The sequence below is a fragment of the Solanum verrucosum genome, unplaced genomic scaffold, assembly GCF_900185275.1.
Source record: "Solanum verrucosum unplaced genomic scaffold, falcon-dt-bn FXZP01000062.1, whole genome shotgun sequence".
NCBI lineage: Eukaryota > Viridiplantae > Streptophyta > Magnoliopsida > Solanales > Solanaceae > Solanum > Solanum verrucosum.
The window spans coordinates 8,961,391-8,979,690 of NW_026020477.1; the positions used below are offsets into that span (position 1 = coordinate 8,961,391).

At 35.5% G+C, this 18,300-nt stretch overlaps 3 protein-coding genes and 1 non-coding gene across 4 annotated transcripts; 2 read left to right on the plus strand and 2 right to left on the minus strand.

The window, feature by feature from the left end:
- Window positions 1-3,457: 3,457 nt before the first annotated feature.
- LOC125809307 (pentatricopeptide repeat-containing protein At1g31430) lies at window positions 3,458-5,333 on the minus strand. Its single transcript, XM_049488968.1, has one exon. It carries the CDS (start codon window positions 5,331-5,333, stop codon window positions 3,519-3,521), a length of 1,815 nt encoding a protein of 604 aa, XP_049344925.1. The 3' UTR covers window positions 3,458-3,518.
- A 917-nt stretch (window positions 5,334-6,250) lies between these two features.
- Window positions 6,251-10,825, minus strand: LOC125809316 (COP9 signalosome complex subunit 5a-like). Its single transcript, XM_049488976.1, has 6 exons — window positions 10,248-10,825; window positions 9,378-9,659; window positions 9,125-9,272; window positions 8,920-9,002; window positions 6,775-6,852; window positions 6,251-6,680 (listed from the first exon to the last, which is right to left on the minus strand). Exons 1-6 carry the CDS (start codon window positions 10,668-10,670, stop codon window positions 6,591-6,593), a joined length of 1,104 nt encoding a protein of 367 aa, XP_049344933.1. The 5' UTR covers window positions 10,671-10,825; the 3' UTR covers window positions 6,251-6,590.
- Window positions 10,826-11,899: 1,074 nt separating this feature from the next.
- On the plus strand, window positions 11,900-13,072 carry LOC125809324 (early nodulin-like protein 3). Its single transcript, XM_049488984.1, has 2 exons — window positions 11,900-12,068; window positions 12,840-13,072. Exons 1-2 carry the CDS (start codon window positions 11,900-11,902, stop codon window positions 13,070-13,072), a joined length of 402 nt encoding a protein of 133 aa, XP_049344941.1.
- A 2,312-nt stretch (window positions 13,073-15,384) lies between these two features.
- LOC125809494 (U2 spliceosomal RNA) lies at window positions 15,385-15,579 on the plus strand. The gene has a single exon (XR_007441806.1). It is a non-coding gene; the product is annotated as a U2 spliceosomal RNA (small nuclear RNA).
- Window positions 15,580-18,300: the final 2,721 nt, after the last annotated feature.

Here is an 18,300-nt window from a genome sequence, read left to right on the forward strand (position 1 = left end):
ACAACAGTTCTATTATTAGAAGCATTATCTAATGTGACACTACTTATTTTATCACAAATTCCATAGTTTTGTAAAACATCTATAATCGTTTGAGCTATATAACTATTGGTTTTATGCATTTCACAACATTTATAACCTAAAATTCTTTTTTGCAAAGTTCAATTTTCATCAATCCAATGTGCAGTAATAGTGAAATAATCATTACGATTTACACTACAGCCCATATCAGAAGTAATAGCTATTTTACAATTATTATAATAAAATAAACAACGAAGATATTGAAAATGTTGAGCTTGATAATCAAAGATAGCCTTTTTAATTGTACTTCTAGTAAAACCTTTAAAATGTAAATTATACACAATTTGAATATAATGAATAAAATCAGGATTTTCAGCAAAACTAAATGGCAAACCCATAACAACAATCATTTTAGCTAATTCTTCAAGATTTTTTTCTCTACTATATGACCGTTGTATACTAGAACCAGAAACATTAGAAGGATTTAATTGTGTTTGGACCATATTAGAGCCCTTTACTCCTACATTTTCAGGAAAGGTGGTACCATTCTTTTAGTTTCGGCTACAATTTAGCATGCAAAAATTCATTTTAACAACATGACATTAAATGATTACTCAAATGTCCCGTCCCACCTTGTTTTCCTACAGTTTTATGATTCATTTTATGTTTACATTTATTACAAATAGTTTGTGTTTTATCTTCATTCTGAGTCATAAATTGCCACACAACTGATTTTTTAGTGCGTTCTACCTTAGTCCTAGGATGCACGGGGAGAACGGGAGCAGGACAACGAAAGGGAGCGGGAGCCGGGAAAGAGGGATTGGGAGTGGGACTAGTAGCTGACGGTGGCTCAGTTTCATCATCATCATATTCATCAACATTATTATCAAAACTATCAATATAATCATTAACATCATGTTCATCATCTTCAGGTAATTCCTCATCAAAATTACCAAACCTTCTTTGTAAATGTTCATGATAAGGATCTAATCCACTATTACTATCAATATTAAAAACAGTTTCATCAACATGCGTATAATCATTCCTATTTATTCTTAATTGAGAAGTTTTTTTAGTTTTAGATTGAGAAGTACTATCGATTTTATTTTTTTTCTTCTTGGATTTTGAGCTCCATAAATTAGTGATCGAATCAACTATGGTTGTTTTACCCTTGTCAACATTGTTTTTACCGAAATTCATATTCAAATATAAAAAAAGTGAGTAAATTATATATAATACGAAAATATAATGCAAAGTTTTAAACAAATAAATAACTAAATAAGTAGAGACTAATTACTCACAAAATAAATAATTAAATGCAAACAAACAAATAACTAAATGAAAAGTGAGTTGAAACGAATGTACCAAATGTCTACTAAAAAAGTAGACGTTTATGACCGGAAGCCGAAAATTGAAAGTTGAATTTTGAAGCTCTAATTTTCAAAGATCAAATTCGTAATTTTAACGAGAATAAGAGATTAGAGAGTAGAGACTAGAGACAGTAGATGATATTTTTGTGAGTGAAAAGAATGAAAGATTGGGGGTATTTATAGTTTAAAAAAAGGATGAAAATGTAGTTTTTAGAAGGTTGGAGTATTAAAAAAAGTTTGGGGGATAGGGAGGTGTAAAGGGGAGTTATGGGGGTGAAAGACCCGTTGGTGGGCCCAAAACCCGTTGCCCAACGGCTATATAAATTTAAGATTTAAAAAAAAAAAAAAAACGAACCGGACCGGACCGGACCGGAACGAACCGGGACTAACCGGTAAATCCCGGTTTCCGTCCCGTTACCCCTCCGGGACCCGCGTAATACCGGATCTAACCGGTACAAGCCGGAACCGAGACGGAACCGGTAACGGACCGGAACCAGCACCTCCCAGTACGTTGCCAGACTTACACCCCACAGACAGCGCATCATGGAACCAGCTTAGGTCGTTGTGACTTCTATCCATCTCCTTTGGCATTCCTACAGTTGTTTATGCAGTTGTGCCAGAGGTCAGATCACAGGAAGACCTTATCCTTGTGTCTGCACAATTTCTCAATTTGATGTAGAGTGGAAAGTGCCATGAATACTTTCCACAGAAAATCTTTCTCTAGATCTGCATCATCAGAATATAGCCAAAACTTCCAGTATAAGCATGACTTTAATTCCATCTCTTCTGCTGTCATTTATTGTCTTGAATCTTTCTCATGAGATTTTATTGATTTTCATAAATCTGCTGAGAACTGAAGGATTTCTAAATGATGATTATCACGGTGTCATTATACTTGAAAGGCAGATGTACTCACACCCCCATACAAACCACTAATACAAAAGTTATGTCATCTTCTATCTGGGACTAGCAAGAATGTTTTGGAGCTTCTTTTAGCAGGATGAGCCTCCGTTTGGTATCTTAAAACCTCTTCCAAATGATCGCATACCTCAAGCCTAAGTTCTATAGACCCTGTGAGGATTCATCTCTAAGGTCTTCACAGCAGCATGCAAGGCTCATATATAGGACTTCTTGATATATTTGCAAGTTGAATTCAGCGAACCCAAACGGGCTCTAAGCAGGTCAGGAATTAACTAGAAGCATGTCAACATTTTGCAAAACCCTTTCAACAGACTCACGAGTACAAAGGTAACTAGTCCAGGAATAAAAGCTTACATTTGGCTACCACATAAGTCCCTCTATTGATTAGAGTTTAGAATTATAAGCAGCATCCTTCATGTTAATCACTAGTTTTCCAGCATATTAGCAGCACACGGATGCTTCTTTTCATTAGGTATAAAACAGTTAGAACAGTCAGATATGTCAATCCAAATACAGCTAACCTCCTTTTACAAACCCACTCACATTCCCCTTCTAACACCTGCGGTGGACAGCCAATTTCCTTCCTCTGCATACTCTGATATTTCACACAGCTTACTGGCAACTACTTTCTCTGGTTCAAGATGTTTATGAACTCAGTAGGAAGCAAGTATCAATCCAGATAATCCCAAGACATCACCCTTCTCACCCAACCGCTGAGGAAAAACATCTGCTTCAACCACCCATCCGACTCTTCCTGACATATCAGCAATGCTGACCACTGACCCATATTCTCTGTCCATCAACTCAAACCTTTTGAAGACCATCATTAACCAATGCAGTCGCAAGCAAACCAGATTGCTAGAAAGGAAAGACTTCATGTTTGTAACCACTCTGCAGTGGAAATGTAATAGCGCTGGAGCTTTTTCACCCATCTTTGCGGACCATCTCGCTTGTGGTACTCCTGTATGGAGTAAATAGAGCACCAAATTGGATGTTCAATAAATTGACCACATCCAAGAGATCAAAAGTTTTCTCATAAACGCAAGATGAAAAAGAAGTACCATGAAAAGACTGAATCAAGTCTAATGAGAAAGAAGATCAAGTCATAAATCACCTGAACCTTTCTACTGTCAGAAACTTGTAGGAACTTGCACCCAGAAGTAGCTAAGAGATGCTACCAAACAAATATCATATTTCATTCCAAGTGGATTAATGTCCAACAATGAACTCGTGCACATTTCCATTGATATCAATTGAACTGCATCCAGGTGACTTCTTAACACCTAAATCCCTCATAGTTCCTCTGACCTTTGATACATCTTCCCATCTGCCAGCAGATGCATAGGTGTTTGCCAGAAGTGTATGAGTGCTAGAATCATAAGATTCAATCTCCATGAGCAGTTCAGCCACACGTTCACCAACATCAACATTGCCGTAAATTCTGCAGGCACTGAGCAAAGCTCCGTATATTGGAACTATAATCTCATTGTCTCTATTGGGTATCTGAGATATCATTACTTCAGCTTCACTTAGGAGCCCAGCACGACCAAGTAGGTCTATCAAACAACCATAATGTTCTAATTTTGGCTGAATTGCATGAATCCTACTCATTGCATGGAAATACTTGCGGCCTTCTTCTACCAAGCCCCCATGGCTACATGCACTTAACACTCCAATATAAGTGATATCATCAGGGCGAAATCCAGCTTGTTCCATTTCTGAGAACAGTTCTAGTGCCTTCCTAGTGTTCCCGCTCATGGCTAGAGCACAAATAATTGAAGTCCAAGATGCAGTATCTTTCTCTTCTAATTCATCAAATATTTCCATCGATTTTTCTATACAACCACACTTTGCATACATCTCTATAAGGGCAGTACCAACAACGGCAGTAACAGTTATTCTGTTTTCCTTCATGTAATCATGAATCCATTCCCCTTGCTGCAGGGCTCCTAACTGAGCACAACCAGTGAGAAGAGCAACCAGTGTGTATTTGTCAGGTTTAATCCCCTCCATTTGCATCGAACGAAATAGGTCCATTGCATCATCAACACGATTGAATTGCACATACCCGTTAATCATAGTTGTCCACAGAACTAGATCCCTAGCTGGACTCATCTCAAAAAGTTTTCTAGCTTCATCCAATTGACCACTATTAACATACCCCGACACCATACTAGTCCAACATATCACATTTTTCATTGGCATATCATCAAATATCTCCCTAGCCATCATCAAACATCCACACTTACAATACATATCCACCAATGCATTCCCAATAATAAGGCTGAACTCAAGCTCTTCAACAACATATCCATGAATTTCTTTACCAAGTTCCAAGCTTTTCAACGCAGTGCAAGCTGACAAAGTACTCACAACCGTAGCTTCATCAGGCTTAACACCATTTTCCTCCCTCATCTTCTTGTAAACCACAACAGCATCCTGAAACCTACCACATCTAACAAATCCAGAAATCAATACATTCCACGCAACCGAATCTCTCTGAGGCATTTCATCAAACACCTTGTTCAAACTCTCCACATAACCAAACAAACCATACATATCCATAACAGAATTACCCACATAGTTATCAAACAAAACACCAGATTTCAAGACATACCCATGAATCTTTTCACCTCCTTTCACCATTTTCAACTCACCAATAGCTTTAAACACAAATGGGTAAGTAAAATTATCAGGAAACAAGCCATGTATTCTTAATTCATCAAACAAGAAAAGGGGCTTCTTGAATTGACCCGTTTTCACATACCCTTTAATCATTACATTGTACATAAACAATGTTCGGTTCTCACAGCAACTAAAGATTTTCTTGGCGTAATTAAAGTCTGTATCATCATGAGTGGTAAAAGCTAATAGCTTGTGTAAAATGCCAATGTGTTTGTGGAAATTGAGAATGATAACTTGGGCATGGATTTGTTTGAGTTTTGTAATGGATTTGCAAGTCTTAAGAAGCTCAAAGCAAGTTTTAGTTTCAAGTGTATTAGAAATTGACCTAATTGAAGACATTATATTATAGGATTTAGGGAATAGAACACAGGTTGCAAAAGAACCAACTTTTTTCAATAAATAGAAAGGTATAAAAATATTGATTAATTATGTATATTATATATTACTCCCTCCGTCCACTTTTAATTGTCATAGTTTTCTTTTTTAGAGTCAAACGATAATAACTTTGATTAACATTTTACGATGTATTTTTTCATCATATTGATAAGCAAAAAAATTGAAATTTATAGTACTTTTTGTATAATTTTTGAATATCTAAATTTTTTGTTTAAAATATTGAATTAATATAATCTAATTTAACTTTGAAAATTAATCAAATTGACTTTCAAAAAGTGTAACATGACAATTAAAAGTGACAGAAGGAGTAATATAAAGGCAAATGATGGTTTAGTAAATTATACTCAAATTGATATGCCTACGACTATGGTCAATATTTATTCAATTACCGTAGTTCGAATTTTGAGTTTGTTATCCGATTTAACTCAGATTTGTTTATAAATGCCTTTCATGCAATATTATACAAGGTCAATACATTATATATTCTTCTACTTTGAATATGAACATGTCCACAATCATACAATGGAGAAAAGTAGCCAATAACTCCAAAAGTTACATATTCAAAGCTTGAACTCAAAACGGTCATCCATTGCTATTAGCCAACTACTCCAAAGGTTCAGGGGCTGGAGGTCAAGAGAGGAATATCCATCTTTATACTCCTTCCGTTCCATAATAAATGGACATCTTACTAAAAATATTTGTCTCATATATTACTTGATCACTTATTAAATCAAGATAAAATTAATTAAAATTTTCCTATTTTACCCCTACGGTTAATATAGCATTTAGAAAGTTTAAACAAATTTTGAAGATCTAAGAATTTCTTTTTTCAAGAGATTAATCAATACAAACAAAGTGCAAAATAGTAAAGTTGATCAATCTATTAATGATTTCTTAATCACCCTGTAAAATAGAAAATGTCGATCTAATACAAGATGGAGGTAGTACCATTCCTAAAAAGGATGGTTCATGATTTACAGAACTTCTCCAAGTAACAAAAGAAAGGTAGACAAGGAAAAGAACTAGTGAAAGATTTGGCAAAATCTTCAAAACATTAAACAGCAATGATAATTTATATGTGGGGTGGCCATCTTAAACTTTCACCTCTTTGGACCTACATATAATAGAGTCAAAGCTGCATGTTAACTGCAAAAGAAACCTAGAAACAGATCTACATCTGGACTAATAGGATGAAATTTTTCAGGTTTCGATCATGGGCTCTGGATCAGAGGGTTCCGTCTGTGACTTGCCCGACTTACAAACGCTATTGAAAAGAATGTCTTTAATAACCTGAAAACCAAGGATAAACACATCCGACTGTCAAAACATTGCTGGATATTCAAAGAATGATATGCAACTAATGTAAGAATACAACAGTGTATACCTGAGACATTAAGCCATGAACTTGCTCGACAGTAATCTTAGCACTATCACGTGTAATCTTAGCAAGCTGAGATTCTTCCTGCAAGTCAAAGGACCAACACGTTTAGTACCATGAATGTTGTATTCTGCAATTTACTGAAGCAAGTATAAGTAAGGAAGATAAAAAATAAAGGACAAAAGACTACAGAAAATTGAAGTAAAAATATGATAGCATTCAATGCATAGTCTGGAGTTGCAGGTCAAGACTAGGTAACTATGGCATAATCAAGCCCAATAGCGCAAATACAAATAGTGAAGTGAAACACTATGGCACATCATTACCTACCGCAGTAAATTACTGATGTTATGCTTCACAAAACATACATGAAAAGGGTATTGAAGTACCAAGAAAGTGAAAGGCTTCACCTTGGTACTTCTATCAAGCTCATCCCTTTCTACAAGTACCCACAATTACTCTACTTCTTCTCGTACCCACTATCTATAACAAACCTCTCACATTTCTTTATTGGGGCATTTGCGCATCCCCTCTTCACATATCCAAACCATCTCAATCTCACTTCCCTTCCCTGATCTTGTCCACCAATAAAGGTAACATGTAACAAATGGACGAAGTAGAAGATACTACCCAAGTACTAAACAAGAATACTGCTAGTAGGAGAAATGGGGACTAGCCCCCCGCCTCACCCACCTAAAGGTGCTATAACACTACTAACCTTCTACCTTAATTCTCAACATCCTAACTTTCCTTTCTGGTCCACATTAAGCCGGAAGTGTGCTATGTCCAGCGAAATCACCTATGCCCCTGTACTTCTTTGTCCTGCCTCTAGCACTCCGACATCCACTATAACCAACCTCTCACGCCTCTCGGATTCTGTAACTTCCACCACCACTAATTTTGAACAAAATGGTTACATGCCTACTAAAATATGCTTTGGAAATGGGGGGAATAGAAATGGTCGGTTCAATTGTTTTTGGGATCTACTTTCCTCTGTATAAATATTGCATGTGCAAAGGGAAGTGGAAAGAACACATGAAGACGGAAAATCAGTGCCCAAGGCACAAGACTGGTTTACCAAATAAGTAATCACAAAGTTTATCCTCAAAATTTCACTAGGTTAGTTGCTACCATAATCATAGGGTTTTTGTTTTCCACTCATTTGCCTTTGACTGCTTTCTCATCACTTATATGTGTCTGCTCCCCCCTCCTACCCCCCAAAGAAAAATCTCAAACCCCTAATGTAACGACGAAAACACAGGCACCTGTTGGTTTTAAACAAAGAAGTTCAATAATGATGGCAGGTCCCCTCTTTTACACCTAGTTCTGGTTCACAGATCCAAAATTTGGCAAGTGATTATTTTTCACCACTCTTACTTGACAAAAGTCTTTATTACGCAGGTTTACTATAATAGAGGGCCAAACCATTCATAGCTAAGATGAGATCATATTGACTCATTATCATAATGAACTAGTTTTTTATTAGGGATGTTATTTCACACACATTCACATGGGAATGAGACTTTTCTCTGTCCATTATACCTTTCTTCAATATCTTCTGTTAAAGTAGAAAGAGAACTCTTCATTCATACAATCTTGGCCATTTCTCCATCTCATAAGAGATTCAAGCACAAGCTATTGCTGAGAGTTGTATGAACCTAATCCATAATCAAATCGATTTTCTTCTTGTATTGCATTACTTTCTCCTAGTTGAACTTCATAAGCACGAATTAGGTGTTCCAGTATATACGGTTTTGCAAACTCTCACCATTTAAAAGAGAAGAGAAAAATCAACATGTACAATTGGAGGCAAATTTATATCTAGTTCCCTTTGTATATCCTTGCACATTTTAATTGTAAGCAGTTTCATAGCCCAGTAAAATATAATCAAGAGGCCTAGTATGCTATAAGCTACAAAGTTTCAAAAACAGCCACTCTGTGAGCACAAAATATTACCTAGGTTCATAATGTCTAAATAGGAATCACATGTCAAAAAGATTCAAAGATAATGGTTCAACAAACACAAGACTTAAGAACTGTCAAACTAATGTTCTCTTTTTTCAATTGGTCAAACTAATATTATCAAACAAAGAGATAGACTTGTAAGTTAGAGTATGCATTGTCAAGACTTAAGAGAAAACAAAAAAATACCTCCTTCTTCCTTTGAGGGGCTGCCACTAAGGGCCCAAAACGTGAATGGGGCAGTTGATTTTCAGCTTGCTCCAACTTTTCAGCTGCATGAGTTAATGGGATCAACTAATTTTGAGGTGTTTCAATATTGTGTAAACTCATGTCCAGGCATCAAATCATTATGATGATAAAAAAAAGTGGAAAAGGTAGGCAACAATGATATTACCAAGATCAGATATCTGTCCAGCAACATAGTCTCCATTTCCAAGCAAAGGAGAAGAAGAAAGTGTGTTCACCCAATACTTGTTCCATAGTAGGTCCAAGAGATGGCAATCGAGAGAGGACTTAAAATACGTAACATCCAATGAATAATACTGCAAATTAAGAGAAAAGTTGGTGAGTTAACAGCCAAGAGTAAAGCTGAAGTCCTAGATTTAACATAAATATGTGAGTGCATGCGCTCATGCCAATAAGCTGACCTGCTTGCAATGTACTCCAAAGTCTTCGATTTTGTTCAAAGGAATGGTCTGGTACTCTGAGATAGGGTCATCTGGAGGCTTATATCCTTCAGGATATGTTCGAAAGGCACCAATCTCAACTTTACCAGCAGAAACAGTTCTTGTTGGATCAATAACAACTGCAAGAAAGGGCTCCTGATACTGCTGGTTAAGCATTTGTGTAGTTACATCAATGCCAGAGAGCCAGCATCCATAGCCAGGATGAGAATGGTACCACCCGACCACATTCTCCAGCCGACCAGCCTATACCATAAAGTCTTAGTAAGAGAATGGTCTGAACAAACTACTGGGACAAGCACACTCCAATTCAGAAAACCAATCCACACACAATGTATACATCCTATATAACATTGTCTACAGATAAAGTATAATCAGCTCAAAAGAATTTCTAGGTGCAGCAAGATTGAATTTTGTGACTTGAGGAGGATTTTTGACCTGAAGTTACTAACAACTGAAATTATACATATGTACAATATATATAGAGACTCCAAGACTATGATTATAGAAACACACATGAAGCAATAGATCAACCGAAAGAATTAACTTTTTGCTAATGATTCTAAAAATCTACATACGAAACTTGATTTTCTTTCCACGAGGCTCAAAATAGGTAACTAGTCAATGCAAACTGGCCCGGACACCAACAAGAACAAAGCTTCAATTTCAATCAATTCTATCAACTCACCGTCTTGCCCCTTTTGAACCCGTTTACAATATTTATTAAATCCGAAAAGTCTCTGTAAACTGACTAGTTTAGCGCTAGTGTACCCTTCTCCATTATCGACACCACAACATCAAAAAGAAGAAAAAAAAGTGATAAAAGGCATTAACCTGCTTGTTGGTCTGTGAATATTCAACCATGTATTCATACGCATCAGCTTGAGCATTAACCCTAGTTTCAGTTCCTTCAACAGGAAGGGCAAAAGCGTCCATAACAATAATAGCATCTCCATCCGTCTTACCTTGCATTAGTCCCATGACCTCAATTGTACCTCCAGAACGCGCGTGAACAACCATCTTTAGAAGAGCAAGAGCAGAGATCTTCACGCGCTTGAAGTAGTGAGGGTCACTCGTCCATGGTTTTTCCCGCTGGAACTTAGTCTGTGCCGCATCGTCGTAGTGGAATATGGCATCTGACGCTGAGTTTTCCGGTGCCGACCCCGACGACGCGTCCATTGTCACGATGTTGTTCTCTAACTCCCAGGTTTGTTGTGCCATCGCCGCCGACGATGCGTAAGAATTCAGAGCGTCCATTGGGAACTGAACTCCGGAGAAGAAAGCAATTACAGAGCTCTCTTCTCTGATTTTATATGAAGTGAAAAAATCACAAAATTAATTTAAAGAATTAAGAAAAAACCTTGTTATATAATTTAATTTTACATAGTATTTTAAAAATTAAAACTACACATTTAATTTCTTTGTACAATGGAAATTATGTACAGATATTAGTTTATATAACAAGGTTGTTAAATATATTTTTTTAAAATGAATATATTTATAGGTAGGGATATTTTATGGATTGGAATATTTTATAAGATTAGTTAATTTCACCATTTTTAGTCCAAATAATAGAATAAAATAAGTTCGGAATTTAGTTTAATTTAGGGCTGTTTGGAAAATCACCTAGTAATTGAATTTGGTGTAATTGAGTGTAATTACATTGTTTGTCCTGTTTAGTTGAACATATAATTACTTGATATGGACAATTGAATTATGATATTGAACTTTATAAGACCACATTTTTTCAATTTCCTCATAATTTAATTAAGTTTATCATCTTTCATCTCTCAGTCCTTATAAATGAGGTATGGAGAAAATATATACAGATGTATCTCTATTTCGTAGAGATAGAAGAGTTGTTATTGATAGATTCTTGATTTAAAATTAAATAAAGCATATTCAAGTTATTTGGAAAAAAAAAGGATATACAGACATAAGGATATTAACAACAACGAAATAATGTGGAATAAAGAGTTGTACAAATATACATAAGAATGAATAGTATGTCAACAATATAATGTGATATTCAAAGCACAAAAACACATATGATACCCGATGAACAAGAAATTGTGAGAATATTATTGCTAATACCATTGATAAGAAAGAAGTCTAAGTAGGACCACCACGCATATCCCGCAGGAAATTAAAGCCAAAGATTAATTATAATAGAATTATTTATAATGTTCATTTATTTTCTTAATAAATAAACTAGTAGTACGTTTTTACAAAATTTTCTTCAAACAACTTTACGATTCTGTTTCAATTGTTGAAATGAGATGTGGAATAATTAATGCAAAGTTAATTTTGTTGTAACATTCAATATTTAATACAAATTTTAATAACGTAATGTGTTGAATTAGTACTAGTAGATAGAATATTTATAAAAGGCAATTTTAGTTCAATTGCTCTAATTGTTGTAATTAACTTACTATATAGCTTTGAATAGGATTAGTAAATAAAAATAAAATAAGAGATACCACAATATGCATTTTATTATAATTTTGCTACTTTTTGTTATTGGAGTTTTGATGAACTTAGTAAATTCAGAGAGATATATTGTTGGAGAAGGCTATGGTTGGCGTCCTGCTCCTTACCCTACTTACTATGAAGATTGGGCTACAACTGTCAAGTTAAAACCCGGAGATCAATTAGGTAAACTTTAATTTTTCGTATTTGCAATTTATTTACATACTTTGAACAAATAAAAATTTGTGGGGTGCAAATGTAGCGTCTATAGGGTTTCTTATAATTTTGATATGCTATTTTGGGAGCCAAAGGCGAGTGGTGGCGGAGCCACAATATGGGGTGTCGACTGACACTCCTTCGTCTGAAATTACAGTGTGTAGTTAGGTAAATATATGTTTTTTATGTATATATATACATATAGACACTCCTTGGCTTCTATGCGCTTTAACTTCTTTATGTTTTGACACTCGTTAGTCGAAATTCTAGCTCCACCACTGGCTGTGAGGTAAGTTTTTTTTTCCGGAGTCGATCGTGCTTCCTTATTTGCGAGAATTTCCTTCCTCCGGTGTTGTCTTCTCACCAAGCACTCTTCTTGTCATTTCAACCTTTCCTCATATCTAATTTGGCCCGGAAGTTTTTCTTTAGCCGTGTTTGGAAGGATTAAAGGTATTGACTAATTTTAGGGGTGTACATAGATGGTTCTTTGGTTCGTTTTTTTCATTTACCTAATCAAACCAACTAAATCGGTTTTATAACTTCATAAACCAAATCAAATCAATAAAAGTGTTGATTTTGTGGCGAAGGGGTGTCAATTCACTCTCTTTGGACAAGGATAGCTCTACCCCTAACATCTTAAATGTGTACTTTGGACATGATTCGTAACTTTGTCTTTTAGAAAGTTCATTTTTCGTGTACATATATACGTATTCATATATGAGTATACCATTTTATTTGTAGAGTTTAGATTCCAAAAGCCAGAGGATTTGCTAGAGATTGGAAAATACAACTATTATGCATGCAATTCCAACATTCCTTCAAGGCAGTACAAAGATAGTCCAGCAATAGCATTCATGTTGGTACCTGGAGATTATTATTTCAAATCCAGCAACAATACTAATTGCATCAATGGCCAGAAGCTTTATGTTAATGTAGCAGCTCCAATTGAAGATGATTCTGATGATAAGATTTGAGATAACTAGCTAAGCGCATCTTTCAAAGTTAGACAATAATAACCGGTTAATGAGTTCAGTTTGACTGTGGTCTTATTATATGTATGCATACATTTTCTTGCTTTTGTTTTTGCACACATATAGTTTGAGTCGAAGACAATAAGTTCAGTTGAACTCACAAGACCTGTCGTAGCTATACACCTTTTACTTGTTTCAGATGGCGGAAGAATGCTCATGGAGACACTCTCTCACTGTTTTTTTTTTCAATGTGAACTCTGATATGTATTACATGTGGACTTTGCTGTGTATTACCAGAAATATTTGCTGCAACAACTAAAAACCACACTAGCTATTACTTTCACAAGACAGGGAGTTCACATAATATGTTATATGGGGGTGTTTAAACAGAAATAGTCCTTAAAGTACAGAAAAGTGATCCTTTTAGTCCATATCTACCATGTAATCGAAATAGTTCTTAATGTATGAAAAAGTGATACATTAAGGGTGGTGGCGGTAGGAAAAGGGTCACTTTTTCTACGATTACGAGGTGTATATGAATGACTAAATTAGTCCAACCCCATACATTAAGGACAATTTTGATCATTTAATTGATAAACAGATGTTAAAGAAGAGTAATATTGTCTAACATAATGTATTAAGTCTACAAAAAAACAAGTGTAGTATCAATGTTTACAACCTATCTGGTTGTGAGCAACTAATATCAACATTAACAGCTTCTCCTCCACCAAATCAGAACATCTGATCTGTGAACAAGTCATGCAGATAAAAAATGTCTTCATCGTCAACGGGAGATTAGCTGAGGGAGTATCAATTTTAACAACCTATCTGGTTGTGAGCAACTAATATCAACCTTAACAGCTTCTCCTCCACCAAATCAGAACATCTGATCTGTGAACAAGTCATGCAGATAAAAAATGTCTTCATTGTCAACGGGAGATTAGCTGAGGGGGCAAAGGGAGGTGACTAAGCAGGAGCCGCCCCTGCAGCTGCATATATAACCAGACATTCCTCTATGAGCAGTTGGTGCTTTCCCAACATAAAAAATGGAACTGATATCATTATCTTCGTCCATGGGCTCAGTGACTAATGCTCCTTTTTCACCTCTTCCTTACCTATAGGAAAATCTTCTCTTATGTCCTTCACCCCCTGCCTGGAAACAAAGAATGTAGAAAAAGATAGAAGGAAAAAGAAGTAGACAGAACTACCTTTGCCAAATGATTATTTAGCTATTCAGATGACGAAATTCGCTTATAACCAACTTCAACGCGATCTTTTCTTGCGATGCTGTTACTTTTTTGTCAGGTGATGGAGGTCAAAAATACTTTTAGTGCTCCTCACTCAAATGTAAAGCCTTCTAGGAAAGTAGTTGGAGATAGAAGTCAATCACTAACTCACACTTGAGCATTGTTACAGAAGGTTGAAAAAGATTGAGCTGCTAAATCTTCAAAAGATGAAGTCAGTTTCCATTTGTACAAACAAGAAACCAGGGTGTTAAAGCATATATCTTGAACACTTATATTATTCTAGTTCTTCACCGGACAATTTGGATGTTATTGAATGTTAGAATCTGAAATCTTTAGATATATCATATCACCCCATGTGGACATGTGATGGAATCTTGAGCACCTTATTTCTAGATCTCAATTCCAAAACGTCTTGAAGATTAAGGACGATTCGGGTGGCACAAGGAAGATTGATGCTCCAAATTTGGTGTCGCTAGAATATACAGGATGTCTGATTCTTGAACTGAAAGTTGCAAGAGAGTCAAGACAACTGAAGCACTCAAAAATAGATTTGCTTTGCCACAATTTATATTTGGCATGGCTTTGTAAGTTGAACAAATTTCTATCAAACTCGGCCTCTTGGTCTCAAGTTTCCATTCATTTTGACAAAGAAATTAAGTTCGGCGGGCACACACAGTTGTTATACCCCAGGCTGAGTTGACATTTTAGATATAGAGCCTCATCCGAGGAGACCTAACCTGCAATCATCAAGTGGAGTGGTTACAGTTTCATGAATCGTTTGATGTATATGAAGAATTTGAGTCAGTCTACTTCCCATGAAAGCAAACCTAGCCATTGACAATTAAAAGAAGTAAAAGCCTACAAATTTGATCGGAAAATACTGTGGAACTCAGAATTAATATTATATTGGTGATGCAGTTAAGACCAAATACACCTATGAAGATGTACTCTATCACCTAGAAATATAATAATATATGAGATACGAAGCATATTATGAAAGCATTTGCATTCTTTACCTTTTCTATCGGACGGAAGGTTTTATAATAAGAAAGAAGAGTACAAAGAAGAATACCTTTCTCGGCCTTTTGGCTAAGATCAAGTGTAGTATCTGTTCTTATCAGTTTAATATCTGATATGTGGGCCATTGGTCCACACGATATTAACTCAATTTTTAAGGGGAAGAGTCCATTAAGGTAGTTTGCTGCCTGGGCTCTTGCGTGTCGCCCATGCGTTGCACTACTGCATGGGCTTGGCGTACCCCACCATTTTGTGTATGATTTTATCTCAAAAAAAGAGTACAAAGAAGAAAACTATTCATCTCAAGATAAGAAAAAATTATATCATTGAGTATATATTTTTGTTCTTCTAAGTGATGCAAAAAAAAAAAGATCTATGGCCTTGTACCACATAATGGAAAAGAAATCATGTCAATCCAACATATGTTATCAAAAGAAAAAACCTATATTCCCTTGTAACACAATCTAACCACTTAAAACTAGGGAATGTGCTAAGACAAAATACATCCAGGACAAGAAATCAAAAGGAAAGCTATACAAATTCTTGTTTTTCCTTTTTGAGAAACACTCAAATTACTACACATTAATTTTCAACAATGGAAACCATGTTAAAGAAGAGTCCCTAGAAAATGTTGACACAATTTTTCTCTCCAGAGATAAAAACAAGATGAATCTCATGATATTCAAGTAGGTCAGTATCACTTTGCATATCTTCAGAATCTACACCAAAAACAATATATAAATCAACCATTTGTGGTTGACTGCACATTCTCTTGTGTCGTCATTATCTTTATACATCATGAAATAACAAATTATTAATCATTTGAATGGAAGTTTTACAAAACCAACAAACAACAACATACCAAGTGTAATCCCACAAGTGAGTCTGGGGACGGTAGAGTGTACGTAGACCTTACCCCTACCTTGAGAGGTAGAAATGCTATTTTCAATACACACTTGGATCAAGGAAAACATATAAAGTGGATCGAGAAAGGGAAGATTTACAAAACCAACAACATCATGTCCAGTGAAATCCCACAAGTGAGGTATGGGGAGGGTAGAGTGTTTATAGACCTTTACCGCACCTTGGGAGGCAAAGAGTTCATTTCTAACTGACCCTCAACTCAAGGAAAAGCATATCGAAAAAGGAAAGCTTTACAAAACCATGACAAAAAATCTTAAAGGAAAGACATGAAAGATCCTGTTTTTTCCCTTCAAAGAATTAATCATAACTCTAAAAATTAACTTTCCTAAACACAAAGCATGTTAAAGAAAAGTACCAAAAAACGTTAGCACAACTAGCAGAACCTGATGATCACAAAGCACATTCAATACAAACTTCTGAGTGAATCAATCTACCGTTATAAGTTGTATCACCTATGAAAACAAGCATTCAACCAAAGACGAATCTATCTACAATTATAAGTACATATATGTGTCTGATTCCTTTTTGGTTGAATGCTTGTTTTCATAGGTGATAAAACTTATAACGGTAGATTGATTCACTCAGAAGTTTGTTTTGATTGTGCTTTGTGATCATCAGGTTCTGCTAGTTGTGCTGACGTTTTTTGGTACTCTTCTTTAACATGCTTTGTATTTAGGAAAGTTAATTTTTAGAGATATGATTAGTTCTTTGAAGGGAAAAAGTAAGATCGTTCATGTCTTTCCCTTTAAGATTTTATGTCATGGTTCTATAAAGCTTTCCTTTTTTGATTTGCTTTGATATGCTTTTCCTTGAGTTAAGGATCAGCCAGAAATGACCTCTCTACTTCCCAAGGTAGGGTAAGGTTCATAGGCACTCTACCCTCCCATACCTCACTTGTGAGATTTCACTGAATATGATGTTGTTGTTGGCTTTGTAAATCTTCCCTTTCTCGAATCCACTCTATATGTTTTTTGTTGAGTCAAATGTGTATCGAAAATAGCCTCTCTACCTCTCAAGGTAGGGGTAAGGTCTAGGTACACACTACCCTCCCAGACTCACTTATGGGATTACACTTCGTATGTTATTGCTTGTTGGTTCTGTAAATCTTCCATTCAAATGATCAATAATTTGCTATTTCATGATGTATAAAGATAATGACGACAAAAGAAAATGTGCACTCAATCACAAATGGTTGATTTATATATTGTTTTTGGTGTAGATTCTGAAGAGATGCAAAGTGATACTGACCTACTTGAATTATTGTGAGATTCATCTTGTTTCTATCTCAGGAGAGAGAAATTGTGTCACCACTTTCTAGGGACTCTTCTTTAGCATGGTTTCCATTGCTGAAAATTAATGTGTAGAGATTTGAGTTTCTCAAAAAGGAAAAACAAGAATTTGTATAGCTCTTCTTTTGATTTCTTGTCCAGGATATATTTTGTCTTAGCACATTCCCTAGTTATTAGTGGTTAGATTGTGTTACAAGGGAATCTGGGTTTTCCCTTTTTTTGATAGCATATGTTGGATTGACATGATTTCTTTCCCGTTATGTGGTACAAGGCCATAAATCTTTTTTTTTTGCATCACTAACAAGAACAAAAATATATACTCAATGATATAATTTTTTTCTTATCTTGAGACAAATAGTTTTCTTCTTTGGACTCTTCTTTCTTATTATAAAACCTTTCGTCCGATAGAAAAGGTAAAGAATGCAATTGCTTTCATAATATATTTCGTATCTCTAGGGACTTCTGTGGTAGTATACCACGTGTATCTTTATGTTTGTTCCTTTTACTAGTCACTCATTACTTTTCTTAGTATCCATAACTGATTTAAAAGAATGTGCCTCTATCGAGTTTGAATATGTCGCATTGCCTAATTATCCTAAGATGCAAAACCAAAATTAATAATCTAAATTGATATTTATATCATTTCTTGTAGATGTAGAATGGCGAAAAGGGGCTTCTTGGACAGAACAGGAACGCATGTTAGTATCCAATACAGTTCATGAGGACGACATTAATAATCTGAATTGATGTTTAT